At 36.2% G+C, this 27779-nt stretch overlaps 1 protein-coding gene across 3 annotated transcripts in view; it reads left to right on the top strand.

Annotated features, from left to right (window-relative positions):
- PDE10A (phosphodiesterase 10A) overlaps positions 1–27779 on the top strand; it is a 334971-nt gene that overhangs the window by 267728 nt on the left and 39464 nt on the right. For all 3 annotated transcript variants that reach the window (XR_010126815.1, XM_054490521.2, XM_063666827.1), the window contains 5 exons: positions 3282–3424; positions 4483–4566; positions 6942–7092; positions 11267–11422; positions 20379–20551. Coding sequence is in view for 2 of the 3 variants with exons in the window: in XM_054490521.2 (XP_054346496.2) it covers positions 3282–3424; positions 4483–4566; positions 6942–7092; positions 11267–11422; positions 20379–20551 (707 nt within the window). In the remaining variant the exon portion in view is untranslated. The remainder of the gene's footprint in view (positions 1–3281; positions 3425–4482; positions 4567–6941; positions 7093–11266; positions 11423–20378; positions 20552–27779) is intronic.

Genomic DNA, 27779 nt, shown 5'->3' with positions numbered 1-27779 from the left:
ACTATAATTGTGGATTTTCCTATTTGTCTGTTTTATTTGCAGTTCTGTCATTGTTTGCTTCGTGTATACCCAAACTATCTTATTAGGTAGTGTAATACTTAGGGTTGTTATATCCTTGTGATGATGACCTGACCCTTTTGTTATTTGAAATGATTTTCTTTATTCCTAGTAATAATCTTTGTTCTGAAATCAACCTGGCCTGTTATTATTAATAAAGTTGTAACTTTCTTTTGACTAGTATTAAATAGTGTATCTTTTCCATCATTTTAATTTTACTCTATGTCTTTATAGTTCAAGTAGAATTCTTGTAAGCAGTATATAGTTGGCCGATTATTCAATCTGACAGTCTTTGACTTCTAATCATGATGTTTAGACCATTCACATGTTATGTTTAGGTGTAAATCCACCATCTTGCCATTTGTTTTCTGTGTGTTTAATCTGTTCTTTATTCCCCCTTTCCTTCTCTCTACCTTTAAAATTGAATTTTAATGATTTTGTTTTATGAAGCAGGTTTTAACTGATACAAATCTTCTCCACAAAGAGTTTTCATTGATTTTGAACCCATTTTGATAATATATAAAAACGTGGCTGATTAGTTTGCAGGGTCAATTGATTGACATAAAGAAAAATGGAAATGCATTTGAATTTCAACCAAACATAGTAGTTAGGAAACAAAAATATAAGTGTAATGTTTAGGAACAGCCAATACAACCTTTTTTTTTTTTTTTTTTGAGAGAGAGTGTGTCTCACTCTATCGCCCAGGCTGAAGTGTAGTAGTGCCATCTCAGCTCACTGCAACCTCCACCTCTTGCCTCCCTGGTTCAAATGATTCTCATGCCTCAGCCTCCCCAGTAGCTAGGATTACAGGTGTGTGCCACTGTGCCTGGCTAATTTTTTTGTGTTTTTAGTAGAGACAGGGTTTCACCATGTTGGCCAGGCTAGTCTTGCTGCCTACCTCTGCCTCCCAAAGTGCTGGGATTACAGGCATTAGCCACAGCCGATACAACCTTTATTCCATTTGGATCGACATACTTCTTAAGGAATACTTTTCTCAAATAGTATAACTGAAAATCTAAATACTGAAATAAAGTGAACCATCCCTTAAATTATTATCTCCAAAAGTATTAAAGAAAGCATTTGATGATTAATAACATTTAAATATCATACTTTCATTTAAAAATATGTATTTTTTTAGTAAGAACAAAGACTTATTTAGTAAGTAAAATATTTAAAAATATACCCACTTAATTTTAATATTTTTGAGTTCTGTGTATATAAATAATACATGAACACAGTTTGTGTGCACGTAATTACTGTGTATTCGTTCATTGGATTTGCATTGCCACAATTTGTTTACTGATAAGGTTTTCACACTCAAACACTTTAGTAACCTCTAGACCAAGAGGACTTTGAGATCACCAAGAAGGAATCTAAATATTTTTAAATTATGAAATAAGAAAGTATCTTTACTCTTGACCCATTTAGCTTCATTCATTCATTTTTTTTTTTTTTTTTTTTTTTGTTTTTGAGATGGAGTTTTACTGTTGTCGCCCAGGCTAGAGTGCAATGGCGCCATCTTGGCTCACTGCAATCGCCACCTCCCAGGTTCAAGCGATTCTCCTGTCTCAGCCTCCCAAGTAGCTGAGATACAGGCATGCACCCAGCTGATTTTTCTATTTTTTAGTAGAGGCAGAGTTTTGCCATGTTGGCCAGGCTGGTCTTGAACTCCTGACCTCAGATGATCCACCTACCTGGGTGTCCAAAAGTGCTGGGATTACAAGGGTGAGCGACCTTGCCAAGCCTTCATTTATATTTTTATGTAGACTGGACAGTCTTACCTATAGATGGTGAACTATCCTTTAGAAAATGTTATTATAGCATATGCTATAATGTTTAAAAATAAGTTAATTAAATATTTAACTTAAATTTTAATTGAATTAAAATTTCATTAATATTAAATTAATTAAAAATTAATTTAATTTAAAATTAATTTATTTAATTAATTAATTTAAATTAAATTAATTAATTTAAAATTAATTAATTAATCAAAATTACTTAATTAAAAATTAATTAATATTTAATTTAATTTAATGTTAAACTTAATATTAAATATTAAAATATATTTAAATATTAAAAATAATATTTAGAAATGTTATAGCATATGCTATAATAACATTTTCTAAAGGATAGTTCACCATCTATAGGTAAGACTGTCCAGTCTACATAAAAATATAAATGATACACCTAATGCTAAATGACGAGATGATGGGTGCAGCACACCGGCATGGCACATGTATACATGTGTAACTGGCCTGCACATCGTGCACATGTACCCTGGGGCTTAAAGTATAATAATAATAAAATAAAAATAGAAAATGTTATTTTAAAAATGCACAGTGTTACAAAAGCTACTCTAGCTTGTCACCACGTTTTCAGTATTAATTTACTTTAGACAGTTCCTAATTAATCTCACCTATTTAATAATTCACAAGTATAAATATTAACCCATTCCTTTGGTTCCACTGCATGTTTTTGTTTTATCTCACATATTAATTTATAATTATTTGTAAAACATTTGCACACAGATACAGATACACAAGATTTCAACTTAACAGGATGGCAAAATGTACCTATCCATTTTCGATTAATGTAATTACCAATTTATATACTTACTCTATAGACACAGTCTATGACTGACGAATGCAAACATGTGTTACTCATTTGAGTTCATTGCTGGAACACCAATAACACCCCAAATTCAGTCCTGTTAAGAATAGTAAAAATATATAATCAAGACTAAAAACCAGATAAGGTAATGATGATAAAACCTTCCCAAGGAAGTTGAATTTGATGTGCAGGTGAAATGCAGTAATTAAAGTTTTTGTTGTAACAGATTGAGAAATACCTTAGATCTTACGATGATCTTTAAAAGTACTAATATTCATTTTCTGATAAAAAATGAATGTGTTTAATTTTTTTAAAAAAATGCGGAAATACAGAGCATTTTAAAGAAGACAAATGCCAAGTAATCTCATTACCGAGAGATAATGTCTGATAAAAACTTTTAAAGCAGAGATATCATTTTAAAAAAAAATCGTTTCTTTTGAATCTGCAAAGTCATGTGTGCACATCCCAGTGCATATGGAAATGTGGATAATAATAAATCCACTTTGGTGTTAATTCCAGTTCTGATTCTTTAATACCAAATTCTGAACTTCAATGACAAAACAGTTTAAATATTCTTTTAATTTTGGGGTTTTTTTTTTGGATTTGCCTTCTAGATGTATCATAGAATTCGCCACTCAGAATGCATTTACCGGGTAACCATGGAAAAGCTGTCCTACCATAGCATTTGTACTTCAGAAGAGTGGCAAGGCCTCATGCAATTCACCCTTCCCGTGCGTCTCTGCAAAGAAATTGAATTGTAAGTATGTTGCTCTGTCAGTTTCTTCAGGAACCATTTTTAATTGAATTGAACTTAAAGTGAGACAGATTATAGAATTAGAGTCACAATTATTGTACACATATTACATGTGGAGTTTCATGTGTTGCCATTTTCTCCTTCTGAAGTGATTCCAGATATTATGATAGGATTTGGAAATAAAGGCCAGATCTCATTACCTTAAAAAAGAAAATCTGAACTCAGTTTTGAAATGAGTTAACCTAAATGTTAGCATTTCTCATTAGTCTGTTGCATACTTTATACCGTTTAATATTTAACACTCAAAATGGCATTTAACATAAGATATCAAACAGTTCTCATTTCCATGTAAATTTAAACTTCCAAATTAAATTCAAGAATTTTGTCATAGTTTGACTCTCATACTGTATTTTTTAATCCTATGTTAATATATTTAAGTTACTAGAGGGTAGGGCCTATGATAATTTGTATGTTCATTGTAAGTGTAAGCCAACGCTATCTACATAGGAAACCTTCAGAAGTGACTTAGAGCTAATATTTGCCTTACAATTGAAATTATAGTATATATTATACCATACTGTTTATTCAAGTCTAATGTTGGTAACTAAATTAGCAAATGAAAAATAGGTAGTAACTTTGGTGTTTATATTAGTGAAATTGTTATCTCAGTTAAAATAGGAGATAGAACAGTTTCAACTCCAAAAATACTTCTGAAAAGGCTTTCTCCCCTTTTCTATGATTGTATATTTATCTAATATTTGTAATATACCTTTTTGTACTTTTTATTTCTCTTGACAACAAATGAAGCATCATTTTTAAACAGATTAATAGAAAATGAATCAATAACTCCAATACTGGACTAGATTTCTAAGGGAATATGTTGAATTTCTTCCTGGAAATCTTTCAGTGACAGAGCGATGTGGCTGAGAAGGCAGGAAAAAGGATGGCTGAGCTCGCGGTGTCTTTTTAGCTCCTTGGTACAAAAAAGTTAAATGATTTTCTTTACTTATTGTGTTTATTCTAATTACATTTAGTGATAAACTGCCCTTTTAAAATTTCAGATTCCACTTTGACATTGGTCCTTTTGAAAACATGTGGCCTGGAATTTTTGTCTACATGGTTCATCGGTCCTGTGGGACATCCTGGTATGAATGACTTTAAAAATTTACTTTTTGAAACATTGGGTGACATAACCTCTTCCTCCTTCTACATATATGCCTCACCACCATCTTTGTTTATAATTATCTTTAAATATTGCATATATAAATTACTTTTTTTCTAAATATCCCAATAAAAAAGGGCTGAGATTATTATACAAATACGTAGCCTTTTCAGATTCTCTGTAGGGGCTCTAGCAACATGGTTGTAGCCTGGTTAAAAAATCTAAAAAGCTTTCATAAAAACAGAGGCTAGAATTTCTTTTGGCTGTGTAACTGAAAGAGACAGGCGTTACTACTGACAAGAATTTTATACAGTTAACAAACATATGAAAAAAATATCATCATCACTGGTCATTAGAGAAATGCAAATCAAAACCACAGTGAGATACCATCTCACGCCAGTTAGAATGGCGATCATTACAGAGTCAGGAAACAACAGATGCTGGAGAGGATGTGGAGAAATAGGAATGCTTTTACACTGTTGGTGGGAATGTAAATTAGTTCAATCATTGTAGAAAACAGTATGGTGATTCCTCAAGGATCTAGAACTAGTAATACCATTTGACCCAGCAATCCCATTACTGGGTATATACCCAAAGGATTATAAATCATTCTACTATAAAGACATGTGCACACATATGTTTATTGTGGCACTGTTCATAATAGCAAAGACTTGGAACCAACCCAAATGCCTATCAGTGATAGACTGGATAAAGAAAATGTGGCACATACACACCATGGAATACTATGCAGCCATAAAAAAGGATGAGTTCATGTCCTTTGCAGGGACATGGATGAAGCTGGAAACCATCATTCTCAGCATATTAACACAAGAACAGAAAACCAAACACGACATGTTCTCTCTCATAAGTGGGAGTTAAGCAATGAGAACATGTGCACACAGGGAGGGGAACATCATACACTGGGGCCTGTTGGGGGATGGGAGGCTAAGGGAGGGATAGCATTAGGAGAAATAGCAAATGTAGATGAAGGGTTGATGGGTGCAGCAAGCCATCATGGCACGTGTATACCTGTGTAACAAACCTGCATGTTCTGCACATGGACCCCAGAACTTAAAGTATAATAATAATTAATAATAAATGTTTAGAACAACATGTGTAAATTGAGCATCAGCTTTCAACCTAACGTCATATATCTATTAGAATAGATCGAAAAGAAACATGTCTTCTTATTCAAAGTGTGATACTTTGTCAGTAATTTAATTATGGCACCATTTCATTGCAAATCTTTTCCCCACCCACTTTGGCCTGTCCTAGAGGCCTTTCCTGACTTTATCTCTGATCCGTTACAGTGTAAACACACAATGTTTAAATGCAAGGAATAGTTTTCTTTTGCTCTTTTTTACTCATTTAGGAATTAAATGTCTTATAGAGCCTCTTAGTTTCTCTAGAACTAAATTGTCATTCTTCTTGAAGTCTGTGTCTTTTCTATCTGTGACTTTTTGTAAATTAGTGTTTCAAAAGGATAAGCATAGGATACCTAACTCCAGTTAAGTCTCAGAATGCAGTTGAGAGTTTGACCAGTTGGAATTCTTAAAATGCCATACCTTATACTTCAAAGACATTTGAAAATTTTCAGTGGAGAAAAACACAGGTTACATTTTTTTTTAAGTTTTTATGAATTCTTGACCTCCTTGGTATTTTAGAAAGCCTTGTTTTATATATGCTTTTGTTTTAAGCTGTCTGAAGTCTATTTTGAGAGTTCGTAGGGTCTTAAATAAGTACATAATATAAAAAAAATATATATAGTATAACAATATATGTAATAAAATATACATCATATTATTTTATATACTATGTCAGAATTTGGATATGTTCATTTGTGACTTAATAATTTGAGTGTATAATAAAACTTAATACTTTGGAATTACTTTGAAAGTATAATAACTCTAGAAAAGTCTCATGATATACATATTTGCAGTTTGCAAGTCTGAATATTCTTTTTGGAAAATATTAGCTCAAAATACCCTTTAGCAAGATGGTGCTGTGTTGTCTTTTGAGCACTGTGGGGTTTAGGAAATGAAAGTAAAACTAAAGAAGATCATGAGGGCTGGTGACGGGTGACTGTGTACTAATACTGATATTTTTTTTGCTGGCGGGACAGTTACTGTATCACAGCAGATAACCATAAAAGAGTTATTGTCTTACTTCTTTTTGGCTAGAGAACTGGAAAGGAACTGGTGAATGAGTGTCCAGTGCTCATGGATTCAGTCAGGGTGGAAAGCTTTAGAGTTGCAAATGTGTAAGGGTACAGACATATGTGTACCTAAACTAGGGAGTTCTCCTACAACATAGTGATTCTCTACTGGTTTCAGTCATAACAATTTCTTTTCCATGCAGCTTTGAGCTTGAAAAGTTGTGTCGTTTTATTATGTCTGTGAAGAAGAACTATCGGCGGGTTCCTTATCACAACTGGAAGCATGCGGTCACTGTAGCACACTGCATGTATGCCATACTTCAGAACAATCACACGCTTTTCACAGACCTTGAGGTGGGTGTGCACTCTTTACCGCTGTTTCTCGTAACCTCAGTGGATTTAATACTCTGTGTCGGGAGCACATTGATGACATGGATTTGTGACATCTTATTCCAAGACAAATTTTGGCTTAATAAATCAATAGCAGCCCATTTTTAGACTCCTGTACCCAAACATTTAGCATATTATTTTGTATAAGAAATGTAGATAAAATAAATTTTAACTTCATCAAAATATCCCCCAAGGAAATACTAATTTTGTAGTCTGTCTTCCCTGTTAAAGCTTAAATGTTCTGAAGGGATATAAACAGTGAATTTTATTCATTGCTTGTATGCCCTGGATAATGTAGACATATCCTGCCTATTTGAGAACCTAGAGCATTCAATACTGTGAAGACATAAGTGTTTTTGACCTCCTCTAGCATAAGGAAACGAAAGGATCTGAAATGTTTAATTAATTTGCCTGACTTTAAATGCCCAGAGTCAGTGACATATCCAGAGCTTTCAAAATCTCAGAGTTAGAATTGGAGATGGCCACTTCCGTTCATCAACCACAGTCAAAGTCCCTTACTTGAAAGCCAGGCTAAATGCTCAGTGACTCCTGGCCACAAAGGATGCTGATTCTACATTTGGACAATCCCGACTTTGAAGGATATCCCTGCCTCTGACCACACTGATTCCGGTAGTGTCTACTCACACCTTAGAGGGAGTCCTCCTTTCTCTCCTCTGTAAAAACTGGTATCATCTTTTAGGGGACCTATGACTGTCCAGAGAAAGGAGCTGTCATCTTTGTGATAAATAAATTGTGCTTTTCTCAAATTCACATTTAAATTAGAATCTAGTACTTGTGAAGGTCCATCCTATCCTTTTCCATCCTATTGGACCAAATTCACAATCTGAGTGGAAAACTCCAAAGATGCATTCTAGGGAAAAAACAGTAGCATTTTAAAGAAAGAATAAAAAATTATCCTCTAGTTTTTGTTGCTTTTTTAAAACAATCTTTAGTTCAAGTGGAGTTTAGCCTGATCAGTAATTTATTATTTATCACCTCCCCGCAAAAGATCCAGATGAAATCTCTCCTTTTTTCATGTTTGTCTTAACAAAGTCCTTTTCTATTGAACCCCATATTGTTGAGACTTTCAGCATTTTCTCCATTCTGTTCCTTTTAAGAAAGCAATTTCATTGTCTTGTTTTGCCATTTTGCCATACTTTGTGAGTTTAAGAACTATAGAAATTATACTTTCAAGTTGCATTGTAATTTATATTCAAAAAAATTGAAAATTTAACAATAAGTGAGAAAAACTTTGTTGATACATATTGACTCTCATTTAAGTTCCTAATTCATTTCTGGAATTGTATCATTACCTTTTCCCAAAACATCAGATCATTTTGGCTGAAAAATAATCCCCAAATGACATATGTAAATATTTAAAACATATTTTTATAAAGAAGAAATTTAATCTCTAACAGAACTATTAGAAGTTATCATTTGATCTTGTTAAAGGGAAATGCTTAACAAGGGTGATTCTTGATACATTATTTTCAGATGTATGATTCTGGCACACCTTTAATAAAACTACTGAAAGTCACATCAATTTTAAAAATGAGTTTAAAAACTGGAAAGATGATAACTTTTACGTATTGTGCAAGATTGTAAAACTCTTGAGATTTCTTATCAGGTACATCATGATGACACAGCAGCATAAAACATGGAAACCACCCCAAAACAAAATGATACTAACAACATAATTAATTCAGTTATCTTAAGAATGCCAGGCAAGTATGATTGTTAACATGATACTTCATGGGGTTAGGGGTTACTGGCGAGACTTTCCTTCCAATTACGTGGTGGGAAAAACCAGTTCGGCATTATCAGGATAAAGAAGCAGGCATCTCGCTGAAAATGTACCTGTGAGAACTTCTGCTGACTCCCATCGCAGCACCCCCATCTGTCCGCATCTGCCCTCAGCAGGCTCTGCCTTGCACACTTCCTTAAACCTTCACACTCCTCTCCAGAGCTGACCCTTCTGCTTTATCATATCTGTCGCCTCCACCTCTTTGAGAACACTGCCTACCAGTGCTTCCCACTCTTCTCTCTCCTCCATTATCATGCTTTCACCCCTTTTCTGGATCGTTGCCTTCTGCATGTACGCATGCAGTTTTTTACTTCCATCTTAGAATATGCTCCGATCTGCCGCTCTTCTCAGCTCCCTCCCTGTTACTTAGCTCTTCTTTGCAGTAAACCCCATGTAAGCATTACCGTATTGACTCTTTCAAAATCCTCTCCTCGCATTCTTTCTGAAAACAACTCTGATCAAGCTTCTGACCTTAACACCCCAGAAAATGCCCTGCTCCAGGTCACCAGTGACCCGCACCTTGCGAGATCCGAGGGTCAGTGCTCGGTGTCTTCAATTGAATCCCGGGACATTCGGCACTCTTGGTTTTCCTACGAATGCACCAGCTGTTCCTCCCTTGGGGTTTTTTGTTTGTTTGTTTTTGTTTTGTTGTTGTTGTTTTTTTCTTAATCCTTCTCTTTCCTCAGACGTAGACCATACAGTCTTTCCCCCTTTTCAGGTATAATTTGTCTTTCAAAATAATAATTGTGATTGCGATTGTTATTAACACCTTGAGTCTCTTAATATTCTTTGAACACTTCAATCTTTTCAAGCAAAGTTTGGCATAACCTGAATTCCACTCAAAATCCCTTCATGAGCGAATAGAAGCTGTCATATGAAATGTGTTGTAATAGGATTTAACCTATAGAGTTCTTTCTTCCCTTCAATTTTTATCAAGTATTTAATTGCCCACTGGAGGATTTATTTTAGAATTGGGAGTACTTGAGAACTTAGACCTTGACCCTCCTCCGACCTCAAACTACAACCTTGGTGAGCTCAGCCAGTCCTGTGGCCTGAAACACCACGTGCGCACTGACAGTTTCATTTCTCTAGCAAAGGCCCAGCTAGCTCCGGGCCTTGGGGCTTCAGTAGCTGCTACCTGTCAAAACAAAATCTCCACTTGACTATCAAGCAGACTCCTTCTCCTCAGTCTAAATATGAACTCCTGACCTCTCTCCTCAAACCCATTCCACCTGCAGTTCTTCCATAGCTGTAATGTAATCATTACAGCTTCTAAGGCCAAAACATTTGAGGTCATACTTGACCCCTCCTCATCTCCTTTCTTTTCACACTCTGACTGTCAAAAAATCCTGTTGATTCTGCCTGCAAAACGCATCCAGACTTTAATCACCCCATAGAAGCTTTCATTGTTATTATCGTGGTCTAAAGCTCTATTACATTTTGCCTCAATTACTTTAGAAACCTCCTCACTGATGTCTCATCCTCCTGGAGTCTGTTTTCAACACAGTTGCCAGAATAATCTTGTAAATATATAAGCAAGATGGTAACACTGCTCTGCTAAAAACCGTGTAATAATAGTTCCCCAGATCACTGAGAATATAAGCCTTTTATGATGACTGCTTCCCCTGCCTTCGACCCCACTGGCCACCTTCCTGATCCTCCGAGTCTCAGGGCACACTCGCCTTCAAGTTTCTGTTGTTACTGCTCCCCTGCCCTGTGTGCTCTTCTCCCACACTGCGCTTGCCTCTCTCCTTACCCTGTTTCAGGTCTTTGCTCACACCTGGCCTTTTCATGAGGCGTGCCTGCCTAATTTATTTCATACTCAGCCTGACTTTCTCTAATTTCCTTTAGCCTGCTCTGCCTTTTTTTCTATATATTTGACATTTTTACATGCGATATGATTTACCTGTTATATTTATTGTTTATAATAGCAATAGCATTGTTAGAATTTAACATTGAATAGATTTTGCTGAAACTGACCTTTCTTTCCTTGTGCAGATTTGCTTTATCTGTAATTTTTTGGAACATTTGCTTTATACCTTTAAGTTGATACCTCCTACACCTTTTCTTAGAGTTGAGAGAGAAACTCAAAAATAATTTGACTATCAGATTCCTAAGCAGGGAAACAAAGAAAGGGGCTACAAATGAGTTAGATTATCTGGAATTTCAAAGATTCCTAAGGGTTTGCTCTATTTGTATGGGATTCTTTATGCCAGAATGCTGTATTTGTGCTATATTAATGCCAGAAAGTAATGCGACGTGAATGTAAGCGGTAAGTCTGCTCATGTGTGTTTCTGTGTTTTGAACATCTCTGCATCATATTATTTTTTAAAGCGCAAAGGACTGCTGATTGCGTGTCTGTGTCATGACCTGGACCACAGGGGCTTCAGTAACAGCTACCTGCAGAAGTTTGACCACCCTCTGGCAGCTCTCTACTCCACTTCCACCATGGAGCAGCACCACTTCTCCCAGACTGTGTCCATCCTCCAGGTGAGTCACCGCACACCGTCTCTCGCTTAGTCTGAAGGGCTGTCTGGGAGATAGGGATACTTCATAGGTGGAAAAGGAAGATCATTATGGCTTCCTTAAAAGCAACAGCTACTTTTTATTGTAGAACCTTATATTTATAGTCATCATTAAATAATAGTGTTTGTTTTTTTGCATAAAGAATCCTTTACAAATAATTTGAATATATGTATTTTGCAATCACATTTGTTTTTTAAATATTATATCAGTAAGTACATGTAACCCTAAAGCAATACTTATTTTACATAGTTTAAATCAATTAATTATATAGATTATCATATTCTTGAACAAGAAGATATTGAACAGCAAATCTTAAAAGTTAGCTAAATATAAGGTTTTAAGTGCATTGTAGCCTTTTTTTTTTTACACTGTATGTTTTATTTATTTTATTGCCTTTAAGATGTTCTTGGTAATTGATGTAGACAATCACAGACATCACTTCAACATGGGATATATATGCTCCTTCTTTCTTAAATGATTTTTCTCAAACTCATCACGGTAGCTATTACATCATAGTGACTTGATTCCTATCACAAACAATTTTTAAAAATATAATCTGGGTTCGGCTTAAGTATAGTGGGCCCTATATTTTCCTCTCACTGTCAGCACCTCTGAGTAGGAAGAGAAATCCTTGTTAGGTCTTCCAATGATGTGTCTAAGGGAAAGAGTTTTGAGTTTTTAGGATGTCATAGCAAAATGCCAGCAGTGACTCTGCCAGTAACTGGCCATAGGCAAGTTGTGAAGCAGAAAAGCTTTTGCCACTTGGTGCAGTTTTTCTCTGTTGAATAGGCCAGGCCTCCTCTAAATGCTAGGATTTTTTTCTTTTTCTCCCCTCAGTTTCCCAAAGGCTTCTCTTAGTGCCTCTTGGTTTGACTTAACTGTCCACGTGATTTGTAGTGCTGCATGCTCAGTCCTTTTTAAAATCCAGCAAAACTGATCTGTCCAGGTCTCGTGTCCTCAGGCCTACGAAGGTAAATGATCACCTTACTTGATTGTGGGTGCTCTTTGAATTACCTGCTGGGTAGAAGTGAAAAGTATTTCAGATATGGAGCTATTGTAGTCGTTTTCAAGCCATCCCCAGTAGGTAGCTGATGTTGAGCTTGCTCATGGTTCAGTTTAGTCCTGAAAGCAACATGTAGTCATCATTCCTATCATTTGCTTGACACCAGCTCTTTCCTTTTTAAATGACATATGTTTACATAGATACATACATACCTGCATAAAACAAGCATGCGTAGGAATTTGTTTTTTGAGACGGAGTCTCGCTCTGTCGCCCAGACTGGAGTGTGGTGGTGCGATCTGGGCTCACTGCAAGTCCCGCCTCCCGGATTCACGCCATTCTCCTGCCTCAGCCTCCCGAGTAGCTGGGACTACAGGAGCCCACCACCATGCCCGGCTAATTTTTTTTGCATTTTTTTTTTTTAGTAGAGATGGGGTTTCGCTGTGTTATCCAGGATGGTCTCAATCTCCTGACCTTGTGATCCACCTGCCTCAGCCTCCCAAAGTGCTGGGATTACAGGCATGAGCCACCACGCCCGGCCGCATACATAGAAATTTAAGCAGGATAAAAGGCGTGTGTGTATATGTATGTGTACGTATATTTACACATATATGTAAAACATGCTTTTTGTAAAGGCGTGTGTGTATATGTATGTGTACGTATATTTACACATATATGTAAACCATGCTTTTTGTAAATGGATGAACATTCTAAAACTTCATGACAGCTAATGTCTACTTTGACCTCACTCATCGTTGGAGACTATTTATTTGTCTAAGAAGAATAAACGCCAGAAACAACATTGGGATGACTTCACTTAAAAATAATTAGGAGTCACTGAATTAGCATCCCATGTCCTAAATGAATTCATGCATTTGACAGTACAACATTGCTAGCAATTTAATCACAGTTGAATTTTAACAGCCAATATAGAGTTTCTTTAGAAAGCCTGTATTAAATATAATAGGATTAGTTTTGAAGGAGGCCAGATTTCAAAGTTATTGCCCCTGAGCAGAATAATAAATAAACCTTGTAATATAGCAGTCACATCAAGGCAGGTGGGGATGGGGAAGCTCCAGGTCCACCTAAGCCCTAGGAAGACTTTGCCCAGTTGCTGCCATCAAAAATGGATGTTTAGGATGGTTTGCCTCCATTCCGGCAAACCCTCAGCGATGTGGGGCTTGCAGATTACTTAAGGCAGTGTTCCTAAAAAAGATCAGAACTAGTAACAGGAGCTCATGGCAGTAAGTTAAGTTCAGACAGGTAAGCTGTTGGCATTCAAAAAGGTGTGGGAGAATAGGTTCAGATATTAGAGCTGGAATTTCAGTCATTGGTGAATTAATAATAATGACAAATTTGTTCTACTTAGAGAACATAAGGTACTAGATACACTGCAAAAACAGAAGCTGGGAATAAGAACTAGGGATTGCTGCAAATTCAGGTGAAAAGCACTACCAGTTTGAAAACAAATTTATATGTTCGATTGACCAAATCCCTTCAATTTGAGCTATGCCCAGAGAGAAATAATATTGAGGCCATAAACAGACAGCCCAATCTTCATGGACAGGAATATTCAGGAAAGAGTGTCTTCCTCTTCTGAAAATTTCTGTACGCTTGGCTGATTTTGCAGTAATCCTCATGATACTTCTCTGAGTGTTTTTTCGGATTCATCTAACTGGTCCCTGAAATTCAATTTAATAACAAACATACTTATTGAACACCTTCTATTTGCCAACACCTGTTTTAGGCACTGGGGATATAGTGATAAACAGAACAACCACAAATCCCTGTCTTCTGGAACTCACAGTCAGTGAGGAAGGCCTCAGTCCCCTGACTTCTGCCCTTATGTTGTTCTTCTCATTGGCCCACCACCTGGCACGCCTGTGGCTCTGACAGTGGTGCCCTGAGGACTCTCATACCCATGTAATTCTGCCTAGTGCTCAATAGGACTTCTGCCCAAGCACTTGAACCCTGTATTCAGTATGGCCCGAATTGTGCTTGGTATTATACTTATTTAGGTGCCTTTTGTATGTTATATCTCTGTGGCGTCAATCTCATTGACCCAGGAATGCGGGCTGATGACCTTAGAGTCATCATTTTTCCCTTCTGTAGCTTTATCTTCCCATCCCTCCATCCTGTTACCACCAAGTCCTGCTGATTTTATGTTTCATCAAAAGACACCTACAAGCTTGACTAAGATGCTATCCTTGGGTAACAGTTAAAAATTCCAACTTCCAGTCATTAAAATAAGAACAATATATAGTTTCATAATACGAATACCTGTGATACTTCTGTTTATCCACAAAAGACTTTTCCCGTTGCTCTGTTGATCTGCATTGCCACAAAGATGATTATGAGCATGGTACTGCTCATCCTCTGGCCACACAGACAGATACGACATAAGCAATTTTGTGTATAGTTCCCCATCAAGGCATCTTCACAGCTGTGTGTTGCATATGTGGCTGCTTATTGTAGTTTTGCCAACCTGAGTGCCAGCTTTCAGTATGGCTGCCAGTGGTATCTACTGGATAAGCGGGGCATTCAGAAGAGTACTGCTGGCTAACACAGTGACAACAGCAAGCAAAGAGAATAAGACAATAGACTTGAAAAGCTAACCTTCAGTTGCTCCCCCTCTCTCTCTCCCTACACACACACACACACACTCATACACACACACACACTCGCACATACACACACACGTTACTCATGGTAGGGAAAAGCAGGAAGTGTGTATTTGCTCACAGCTTGCCTTGACCTTGGTCACAGTGATAGGGATGCAGTAGATAATCCCATGTTGAGTGGGCAATGGGAAGAGATTAAGTCTTGAAGTAAGGGCAAATACAAGAGCATCTGCAGAGAGGGTCAGTCTGCATTCTCATTTTTCCCTGAGCTTCCCATTGTGTGTTAATGCTGATCATCAGGATTGTTTTCATGGTGTTTGGGGCCCGTCGCTGTGTAGAGCTCATGGTGGACGTTTAGCAGAGAGGAAACTCACTTGAGTCTCTAGTAAATGGTAATCTGGCCCCTCTGACCCCTACAGCTCCCAAGTGGCAAGCACCATCCCTACTTGACATCCCAGTTTCAGCCTTCATCGTATTTTGTCTGTTTTTCCACCTTTTCCTCCTTATCCATCACTGTTTCTCCAAGTGTTTGTGTCCCAAATCCGTCCTCCAAGTATATGTCTGAATATGTTTTTCTCCTGTTTAAAAGTCATTAGTGGCTCTCCAGGGCCTCTGGAATAATTTCCTGTTTTTTCAGTGGATATACAAGTCTTTTATGAGTGGCCTCTGTCTGTTCCAGGACTACAGTATCTGCTCTGCTTCTGTAGTTTCAGACCGTATCTTCACTCTGTGCCATTGGCCGGGTTCTCTCTACGTGTAATTACCCCACACCCTTTCTGTGGCCGCCCACTCAGGCATGACCTCATCCAGTAAAATTCTTTGAATGTATCCCCACATCACTGGGGTACGGCACTGCCCCCTTTTACATAGCGCCTGAGCACCTCAAGCATACATACATCTTAGTGTTTTGTTTGTTTTTTTGTTTGTTTTTAACATTGTATTGAAATTTTCTGTTTGGGAGTTTAACTTCCCACTTCTTCTGAATTAGAAGCTGATGAGGAGAGTCACTGCCCCTTCTTCACCTCTGGACTCACAGGCCCACCTCTGGGGCTGTTGATATGGGCACAAATGGAAGTGTGAAGGTAGAGCACGGGGAGGGGAAGATGCAGAGTGGGCAGAACCAGTACTCAGAGACTGCAACTGAAGCTTTATGTGAGGAGAGTGAGTAGCTGTGTCCGGTGGGGCAGAGAGCTGAGACACTGAGCAGGGGAAGAAGGCAAGCAGAATGCCTTCATGTGAGCAGACTGTTTTGTGTGGACAGTTACATCCAAGAACGTAGGTGAGCTTTGTTTTCTTGCCTAAAACTTACTAGCTTACAATTAGTAATGGTAATTGAATCATTATTGCTGGAATATTAAACCAATTTATTCTGTTTACTCATAAGATATTAATGATTATTTTGAACATTGAAACTATACTTTTTCTTTGCCTTTTTTAATACCCCATTTTGACTTTGAAAATAGTCAAAATTTTAGAAAACAGACCAATTAGGAATGATTATTCTCATTATTGAGAACATTTTCTTAATGTTCCACTAATCTTAAATTATCTGTTGCTTTTGAAATGTGATCATATTTCAGAAAGTTATCTATTTATACCAACAGTTTGGGATCCCGTGACTTCTTACTACTCTTTATAGCAGCACTATTTCTGTTACTCAGCCAGAGGGTTCTTCCAATTCGTCTGCACTAGGTACAATTTGCTGTTGTATATTACAATTATAGCAAAATTATTGTACTTACATTCAACACTACCTGTACTGGTAATCTAAAATATACGACAAAGTGGCTAGTTTAAATCCGTCCTTTTCTACAGCTATGTTCTAAATAGAAAAGGTATTTGGCTATCAAATTCATTTTTAGGCATATATTTGTTTTTTCATCTCTCTTTCCTTCAACTCTGACTGTGGAAGTTGTACTGGTAGATTTTATCATCATCATCATCATCATCAATCATCACTATTATAATAGTAATCATTTTATCATGTATTAGGTACTTACAATGAACCAGAAACTTAAATATTTTATACATATTTTAATACAGTTTATTATATCCCCATGAGATAGGTATTATTAATTTATTTTCATTTTACAGATGCGAATAATATGCATCGAAGAGGTTAAGTAATCTATTTGTCACATAACTAGTAAGTGGCAGAATGACATTAAAAGATAGAATTATTTGGCTCCAAAATCTGTGCTCTTCATTACAGTACTATGACGCTTCCTGATATGTGGTTTGATGTACTAGGTAATTAACTTTCAAAATCAGTATTTTATATATATTTTAAAGGCATTGGCCATCATGAATGTTTGATGCACTTAGTTGCATCGTTGACATTTTTTTCCAAAAGCAGTGGTTCCCTAATCCCCCAGCAGTGGACAGAACACTAACAGCCTTTGGGATCCTTATGATTAAGGGCTGGAAGGAGTGTTGGCAATTATCTATTCAAGGCAGTCCCTGGGTCACCTTTCAGCGTCAGCAGCAATTTCAACATGGTTTCCATTCTCTAATATCAGATCTCAGCCACAGCATTTACATACAACCAGAGCCTACCTGTGTGCTTCCATAGAGTTAAGAATTATATGCTGTTCACCCACGTTAAGTTTTAGAAACATTCCTAGGTATAAAAAATCTACTATTTCATGCTTGATTTATGCAAAATGGAATCAACTAGCTTGAATTAACATAGACTTCAAACTACGTAACTACAGTAGAATCATCAATTGGTGTATAAAAGTATTATAATGCATTATAAGGATTTATTATGTGTTAGCAAATGTGAGGTTGGAGGTTTAAAGAAGATACTATTTGTCTGCTATGCTTCATTGCTTGTATCTCCCTTATTTTCTTTAGTTTGGGTAGCAGCAAAATGCTAGATTCTCTTAAAGTAAAGGGAGACATGGCCGGGAGCGGTGGCTCACGTCTGTAATCCCAGCACTTTGGGAGGCCAAGGCAGGTGGATCACGAGGTCAGGAGATGAAGAGCATCCTGGCCAACATGGTGAAACTCCGTCTCTACTAAAAATACAAAAAAAAAAAAAATTAGCCAGGTGTGGTGGTGCGTGCCTGTAATCCCAGCTACTCGGGAGGCTGAGGCAGGAGAATCGCTTGAACCCAGGAAGCAGAGATTGTGGTGAGCAGAGATCCACTCCAGCCTGGTGACAGAGCGAGATCTGTCTCAAAGAAAGAAAAGGGAGACATTTATTTTTTATTTATTCATTCATTCCCTTTACTCTTGGAAATTATTGAAGGGGACAGTAAATTAGTTAGACCTTTTCATTATAAAAGCCCTCTATGGAGCTTTTTCACCTATTTTCCTTTAATACTGAAAAGTAATGACTCCGAAGTAGTCAGTAGATTATATACACTCTTCAAAATAAATCTTAATTTGTTTTGGGACAGTCAACGCTTTTGGGACTCTGATAAAAACATGAGCTTACAGAAGACATATTCAGTGTGTGGAATTGCAGTGAGCTTATAACTCTTCTGTTCCACTACAGAATTTATAGAGCCTAGGCTAAGGAGTCCCTATTTTAGAGATATTTCTTTTTAAATGTCAACAGCAGACTGGGATATTTTATATACTATAATTTAACGGGTTATGGTGATAATTATTGATGATAAAGAGAGTAAAGCATACAAATACAAAGCATAAAATTGTATCAGCTGTGATTCCCTTCACGTGACCTGCTGAAAGCAGATGTGTGCATGAGCACCAACCAGACGTGCTGAAACGTGTTCATGAAGTGGGAAGTAGGGGTGACAGGCATTCAGTGTTGATGCAGAGGCTACCTGCTTCACTTGAGTTATGGTCACATCAAAGGAAAGCAGATACCATAGCATGAATCAATATTTCCTTCTTATAACTTTCTACAACAAAATTGAAGAGAGTCGAGCTTGGATGATTATTGAGTTCAGCCACCAGCCCAAAGCTTGAGTCCTCTCCTGTTGTCCCCGTCGGTCACTAACCAGCCTGTGCTCAAACGGCTCATCTCATAGCATCTCATGTACAATCCATGTGGGGACTCTGAACTAATATAAGTTTTATAATTTGGAAGTGAAGTCATGTGTTTGAAGGTGCTTTATAAGCTGTAGAACTTTCTACAAATGTAAGGCCTTACTACTATTATTGTCAGGAAAATAAATAACTAGACCTGAGTCCATTTGCTGCATTTATCATACAGTAATTCAAATACTTCTAAGACTTTAAGAGCAAATAATATGGAACTATTCTGATAATTGAAAACAAATGGTGCATGTACAGTTTCATTTAAGAATAAGAAACAGTGTCTTAGTGAGATGTCTAATTTTGTAAAGAAATATACTTCAATCATTCTAAGTTTTTACTGTATTTTAACTCAATAAATGAGTATTAAGAAAAGTGAAATTAATTGAAAATCAACTTAGAGTAGTACTATATTGACCAATAATGAAATAATATCAAAATAATTGATGAATCTGCAAATTGACTGCATCTTAATTATCTCAAGCTTTTTAGTTTCAACAAAGGTTTTTTTTTTCTCCTCAATTACAAATAAAAACCTTAAAATTTTCACAGGAAGAAATTATTATAAAGTTTTTAAAAGATTAATACACGAAGGATATTCTGAGCCAATAGAATCCAGATTACCAATATTCTGGTCTCGTTTAGGTGATGATCTGCCATTTCAACCTCCTTTGAGAATAGAAGATGATTCTAGAATTGTCGTAGCTTCAATGATTTGTGTTGTAGGGAAATGTACTCTTAGCCTTAGAGTTTTTAATGTGTTTGAATAAACATTTTATTGAGGTTGTAGGACATTTTCTTCTAGGATACAGAGAAATATATTACTATCTATTAAGCATGTTTTGATATGTTACAACCTGAAGTGGACAAGGATATAGGTGCCTTTTTAAGCCCATTAAGGTTCTAGTATAATACAAACATTACTGAAGTTTCTAATTAGCTTAAGAGGAAGAGTCTTTAACTTAAATATTTTACATTTTCAAGTTTTTTTAACTATTAGAAATATCCAAGAACTAGATATATTTAAATCACTGGGGTTTTATGGTAGTAAATGATGTTATTATAGTTGCAATAATTTATTTAAGTGGTAGCTTCATTGTTTCTGTAGCTTAAAGAGAAACCAAAACGCTATTTTCATTAGTCATTTCTAACTATTCTTTTGTTTCCCCAAAACCTTTCATTAGTGTGACAAATGTCATTGACTGACTATATGGTTTCAAATAACTGAAAATGTCATAAGATTAGAGTTTGTGCTTGTTATTGGTGGCTTTTATTTGTATTTTTTCCATAGTTGGAAGGGCACAATATCTTCTCCACTCTGAGCTCCAGTGAATATGAGCAGGTGCTTGAGATCATCCGCAAAGCCATCATTGCCACAGACCTTGCTTTATACTTTGGGAACAGGAAACAGTTGGAAGAGATGTACCAGACCGGATCGCTAAACCTTAATAATCAATCACATAGGTAAAAATAATTTTTAAAAGCTTCTTAGAAGCCCAGAAAGTGTTATCTGGAATAAATTGATACTTAAGAAATGTAATGTGGCATAAGCTTATATTTGAAAGAAGGAATGTAAAAAATTTACATGTTTTTCATTTTATGTACATCTTGTTTATGTTTACTTTAGATGTTTTATTGTTAGGATTGCTGGCAATGTCTAGTGAGGATAATTAAAATACAGATTGGAAGTTACGCTAGTCACACAGGGATTGGCAGCTTTCAAAGGAAAGGCTGGCCTGATGTTTCTCCAAGAGGTCCCTTCTTGCATTGATCACCATTCAGGGTCTGGCCATTGGCCTCAGAAACTCAAGAGCAAATGAAAATGGATTCCATTTTCAGAATCCAGTCCTATTAAGCAAGCTAATGTGATTGGTGTAGAAACTGGAATCCCCTTTTATTGATCTGTAATTGTATTAGGCAGTCACAAGGGTCAGAATATTGGCGTCCCATGGGGTAGAAAGCCAAGTAGCAATGAAAAGTTTATTTGGTGAACATGGAATTACAACAAGGAGGATTAGATAAATTAGATATCCTAATGGAATCAGACTAAATTAGTCTGATGCCCTTTTGTTTTTGAGGATGGGTGTCTTGCCTAGTGGATTCAGAAATAGGTCAGGTATGTTCTTTATGAACCTGTTCACCCATCTGTGTATTAGATCTAGGTTCATTGGCTAACCTGCCATCTCCCCTTGACAGTTTGTAGTGGTAACACTAGCTTTTATTTCTATGGCTTTCCTGTTCCTGTTTGCATGTCTGACCAACTTCTGCTTAAGTGAGGACATCTTTATCCCTAGGCTGGTGAGCACTTACTGCTTCTTTGCCAGTCTTGCTGAATTTGGATTTATGCTTTTTGTTCAGGTGTTCTGTATATCTCCTCTGTGATTCATTAAGTACTGATCCTACATTTTGTTCTTTGGGACAGACTGTTTTAAAGTTCTTAGAAACAATTCACTATTCTCTCAGGTACACCAAATACAAAATGTTGGTTTTACAAATGACTGTAGATATCTAATAAAGTTTACCTCTTCAAGAATAAGTACCATTTGTATAATGATATTGATGCTTTTGGATAAGCAGCAGTTATTTGTGATTCAACTTACCTTCAAACTGGACAGATCCAGATTTTGTAGAGCTTGAAACTGATACAATTTAGGGAACCTTATTTAAGAAAAACAATACAAAGATATCTTATTTTCACACATGACAGTCTGAGGACATTGCCAGGGCCTCTTCCTGGACCATACAGAGGGATGGTATCAGGGAAAAGCCTCTAAACATCAATTAGGGTGTTCTAGCATGTCTTTCTTTTCCTTCAGCCCAAATGAGAAGTGTGGTCTACAGTCTTTATGTCTCCAACAGGTTGTGTGTAGTCCTTGTTCCAAGACATGTAGAAACAGGTGTTTGTTCAGTTTTTTTTTTATGGCAATCAGAAGATCAGGGAAATAGAGCCTTCATGAAATATCCCTTGGTTTCCTGAAACCCATGCACTTTCTTTTTGTTCTTTTGGGGTTGTAAATAAGAATCATGTAACTAGTATCCAGTTTCTTGAGTCTAATCTTTTCAGCAGAATGATTACAATGATTATTATAATATAGGAAATTTAAACATTTACCTAAAAATAACAACACTTTTGGTACCCATGTACATATGTGTTAGTGGTGCATGTTTAAATAATTTTTGACGTATAACTTGAAAAGCAGTTAAAACAAATATGCATTGAAACATGCATTGAAAGGCAACGCATGTTTGTTTTAATAATTCAAATAATGTAGAGGTATAAAAAAGAGTAATATTCTATTTTTCTGCATTCCACTATCAACTGTCTGTTTCATGTAATGTCATCTTATGCATTTTTCTGTGATTTTTCAAAGGTAGGGGTGTGTGTGTGCGTGTGTGCATACAGTGTGTGCATACACATTCAAGCATAACTCAGATGTATTGTAAAAGAAATTTCATAATAAAGCAAGTCACACAAACTTTTTGGTTTCCCGGTGCATATAAAAGTTGTATTTACACCGTATAGTCTACTAAGTATGCAATAACTTTATACCTAAAAAATGCATACCTTAATTTAAAAATGCTTTGTTGCTTAAAAATGCTAATGATCATCTAAGACTTCGGCAAATCATAATCTTTTTACTGGTGAAGGGTCTTGCCTCAATGTTGGTGGCTTCTGACCAGGGTGGTGGTTGCAAATCATAGGACGGTAGGGATGCATGTGGCAATTTATTTTCTTATCCTTCTTTTTTAAAAATGGGGTCTTGTTCAGCCTGTCAGCATGCAGTGGCATCATCGTAGCTCACTGCAGCCTCAAACTCCTGGGCGCCAGGGATCCTCCTACCTCAGCCTCCTGAGTAGCTGGGACTACAGGTACACACCACCATGCCCAGCTAATTTTTTTCATTTCTTATTTTAGAGATAGGGTATTGCTGTGTTGCCCAGGATGGTCTCAAACTCCTGGCCTCAAGCTGTCCTCCCACCTCAGCCTCTTGAGTAACTGGGATTACAGGCAAGAGCCACTGTGCCCAGCCTGGATGTGGCAATTTCTTAAAATACGACAAGAGTGAAGTTTGTCACATCAATGGAGTCTTCCTTTCACAGAAAATTTCTGTGCAGCTTATGACGCTGTTTGATAGCATTTCACCTGCAGTAGAACTTCCTTCAACATTAGAGTCAGTCCTCTCAGACCCTGCCCCTGCTTTGTCAACCAAGTTTATGGAATATTCTAAATCCTTTGCTGACATTTCAACAATGTTCACAGCTCTTCACCAGAAGTAGATGTCATCTCAAGAAACTTTCTTGGCTCATCTATAAGAAGCAACTCATCCATTCAAGTTTGATGATGATCGCATCAGTCATTTTCAGGCTCCACTAGTTTCTACCACATCTGCAGTGTCTTCCTCCACTGAAGTCTTGAAGCTTTGACTACCTCCTATGAATCATGAATGTTCTCAATGGCATCTAGAATGGTGAATCTTTTCCAAAAGGTTTTCAATTCACCTTTCCCACATTCGTTGGAGGAATCAGTCTATAACAGCTATATTCTTACAAGACGTATCTCTTAGATAATAGGACTTGAAAGACAAAATTACACCTTGATCCATTAGCTACAGAATAGATGTGTGAACAGACTTGAAAACACATTAATCTTGTGCATGTCCATCAGACCTCTTGAGTGCCTTGGTTCATTGTCAATGAGCAGTAACATTTTGAAAGGAACCTTTCTTTCTGAGCAGTAAGTTTTGATAGTAGCCTGAAAATGTTCAGTATATCATGCTCTAAACAAATGTGCTGTCATTGAGGCTTTGTTGTTCCATTTATAGAGCACAGACAGAAGCAACTTAGCATAATTCTTAAGGGCCCTAGAATTTTTGAAATGGTAAATGATCGTTGGCTTTACCCTGATGTCACCAGATGCATTAGCCCCTGACAGGAGTCAGCTCATCCTTTGAAGCTTTGGAGCTAGACATTGACTTCTCTCTAGATATTGAAGTGCCCCTGACAGGAGTCAGCTCATCCTTTGAAGCTTTGGAGCTAGACATTGACTTCTCTCTAGATATTGAAGTCCTAGATGTCTCTAATAGATGTTTTGTCTATACTGAAAATCTGTTATTTAGTTGAGCCACCTTCATCCATTATCTTAGCTAGATCTTTTGAATAACCTGCTGCAACTTTTACATCAGCACTTGCTGCTTCAGCTTGCACTTTTTACCTTGCTTTAAACCTCTCAAACCAATCTCTACTACTTTCAGACTTTCCTTCTACAGCCTTTTCACATCTCTCAGGAGTCATAGAATTGGAGAGAGTTAGGGCCTTGCTCTGGATTAGCTTTTGGCTTAAGGGAATGTTGTGGCTGGTTTGATCTTCTATCCAGATTACTAAAACTTTCTTCATATCATCAAGAACACTTGAGTGCTCATGTGTTCACTGGAGTAGCACTTTTAATTTCCTTGAAGAACTCTTTCTTTGCATTCACAACTTGGCTGTTTGGCCCAAGAGTCCTTGCTTTCAGCCTATCTCAGCTTTAGATGTGCCTTCCTAAGTTTAGTCACTTCTAGCTTTTGATTTAAAGTGAGAGACATATGACTTTTTTTCACTTGAACAGTTAGAGGTCATTGTAGAGTTATTAATTGGCCTAATTTTAATATGACTGCTTTTAGGGAACAAGGATGTTCAAGGACAGGGAGGGAGATGGGGGAACAGCCAGTTGGTGGAGCAGTCTGAATGCACACAACATTTATCAATTAAGTTCACCATCATATATGGGTGTGATTCATGGCACCCACAGATAGTTACAATGGTAACATCAGAGATCACTGATCATAGATCACCATGACTGATACAATAAAATAATGAGAATATTTGAAATATTTTGAAAATTACCAAAATGTAACACAGAGCATCAAAGTAGGCACTTGCTGTTGGAAAAATGGTGCCGATATTGCTGTACACAAGGTTGCCACAAAACTTCAATTTGTAAAAAAAACCAAAAACATGGTATTTATGAAACACAGTCAGGCAAAATGCAATAAAACAATGTATGCCTGGAACATATATTGCCGTCAATTTATACATATATTACATTCTCAGAAAAAGCTATAGAAATTCACACTCCTTCTAACATAAAGGTGAAAACCCCTTCTCAGTAAATATGCCATTCTCTGACCACTCACTGTATTGAATATTTTTTTATGTTTGTTTATTACTTACTATTCTTACTTCTGTGTATTTATTCATAAATTTTGCTTATATTTTGTTGAATTGTTTACTTTTTTATGTATCAGCTTTTATTCTATATTTTTGTTAAGGATATTAACATTTTCTGTTATATATTACAGATATTTCTTTACGTTAGATTTTCAAAAAACTTCAGATTTTCTTTTGAAAACAGATTTAGTTTCAGGAGGACAAATTTTTGATCTTTTAAAGAAATCAAGTCTCATAGTAACAAATAATAATTCAAGTTTTCTTTATGTATTTTTATAAATTTAATTTTTATATTTAGATCTTAATTCTTCTAGAGTTATGTTTTTATGAACATAACTTTATTTCTGATGGAATGAATTGATACCATTAATGAATAATCAGTTTTTTCCTGAATTGAATTTATTACATTTTCTCATAAACTTGGATAATTTTTTAGACCCTGTAAACCATTTATTACTAATTATCCAATCCTCAATTACAGTCATACGGCTTTGATTCTATAAATATGTTGAAATGTATCATACATACCTGCTCAAATAATCTTTACTTTCAATTCATGAAAATTGTCACTTCGTAAAAAATGTGTTAAGAAAAATTTCAAACCTACATTAAAGTAGAAATAATCAAATGTACAGTCATACCTGGATTCAAGAATTGTCAACAGTTTACCATGTTTTCTTTGCTTCTTTCTGGGGAATGAGGAGTGTGCCATTTGAACGTAAATTATAGACCTTATGACCCTTTGCTTCCTTCAACATTAATATTTAAAAATAAAAAGAACATTCTCCTTCAGACTTTTTCAGTCAAAAATGTCTACATTGACATTTTAATTGCAGTTTTATGACTTCTATTTACTCACTTTAAAATGAAAGTATGTTGTCTCTTCTAAGAACATGCCATGACTCTGTAGTCATGAATAAAATTGTACAGTTTGTTTACATCCTTCCTATAGCTTTCTTGATAAAATTATATGGATTATTTTCCAGATTTCTTCACTTGTGAATGTAATTTTTCTGATTTCTAACCGGAAATACAGTTTCCAATATATTTAAAATTATGAATTACATAGATATGTCATTTTTGCTTCATGTGTTTTGAAACTGTTATTTGGTGCTTACACATTTAGATTTATTATGTCTTCTCAATAATTTACCCTCTCATCATTATGAAATAAGTTCTTTTTTTCTGCTGATACTTCTTAAAATTTTCTGTGTCTAAAATAGCCACACAAGCTTTCTCATGTTTACTGTTGACATATCATATTCTTATATAATTCTTTACTGTCTTAACATCTGTGTCTTTGCATTGAAAGTGTGTGTTGTTAACAGCAATAGTTGAGACTTGCAGTCACTGCTTTTTAATGTACTGTTTAGTCTATTTGCATTTATAAGTTGTCTAATTATCCATTTTCTATTTTGAGCTATTTGTGTTGGGGGAGTGATATTTCATTCTATATTTGCTTTTGGTTTTTCTTGTTATACCCTTTTTAAATTTTCAAGTGGTTGTTCCTGAGTTTACAGTATGCATTTTTATTAGTCCGCTTTGAATTAATATTTTTCCATTTTATTCAATGTGAAAAACTTAAAAATAATTCAATTTATACCTCTTTTTGTCTTTTCTGCTGTAGTTATATATGTAGCTATTATTGCTACATATGTTATACACCCCACATAGGTTGCTAATATTTAAAATTAAATAATGAATCAATTATTAAAGAATTTAAGAAATATGGGCTGGGCGTGGTGGCTCACATCTTTAGTCCCAGCACTTTGGGATGCCAAGCCAGGCTGATCAGTTGAGGCCGGGAGTTCGAGACCAGCCTAGCCAACATGGGGAAACCCCATCTGTAGTAAAAATACAAAAATTAGCCAGGTGTGGTGGTGCATGCCTGTAATCCCAGCTACTCAGGAGGCTGAGGCAGGAAAATCGCTTGAACCCGGGAGGTAGAGGTAGCAGTGAGCCAAGATCATGCCACTGCACTCCAGTCTGGGCGACAGAGCAAGACTTCATCTCAAAAAAACAAGAAAAGGATTTAGGAAAAATAGCTTTTTATATTTTTCACATGTATACCATTTCCTCTGTTTTTAATTCATTAATGTAGATCCAAATTTCCAACTTCTGTCATTTCATTTGAGCCCAAATAACCTCCTTTAACATCTCTCAGTGTGTTGACAGCAGATCCTTTGAGGTGTTTTTTTTTTTCTTTTTCTTTTTTTTTTTTAATCTAAGAATGGCTTTATTGTGGCTTCACTTTTTAAAGATATTTTCACTGGACTTAGAGTTCTTAGTAGACAGATTATTTTTTCAGCGTTTCATAAAAGTCAGTAAATGGTCTTCTGGCCTCTGTCTTTTTTTGTTTTCCTCCTGAGGAGAAGTCAGCAGTTGTTGTTCTCCTCTGTATACTGTGATCTTTTACTCGACCGCTTTTACAGTCATTCTTCTTGGTGTCTTCTGAGGTTTCTGGGTCTGTGGGCTGCTGATTTCA

Source organism: Pongo pygmaeus, chromosome 5 (genome assembly GCF_028885625.2).
Source record: "Pongo pygmaeus isolate AG05252 chromosome 5, NHGRI_mPonPyg2-v2.0_pri, whole genome shotgun sequence".
Taxonomy (NCBI): Eukaryota; Metazoa; Chordata; class Mammalia; order Primates; family Hominidae; genus Pongo; species Pongo pygmaeus.
This window is presented reverse-complemented; position numbering and strand designations above follow the sequence as displayed.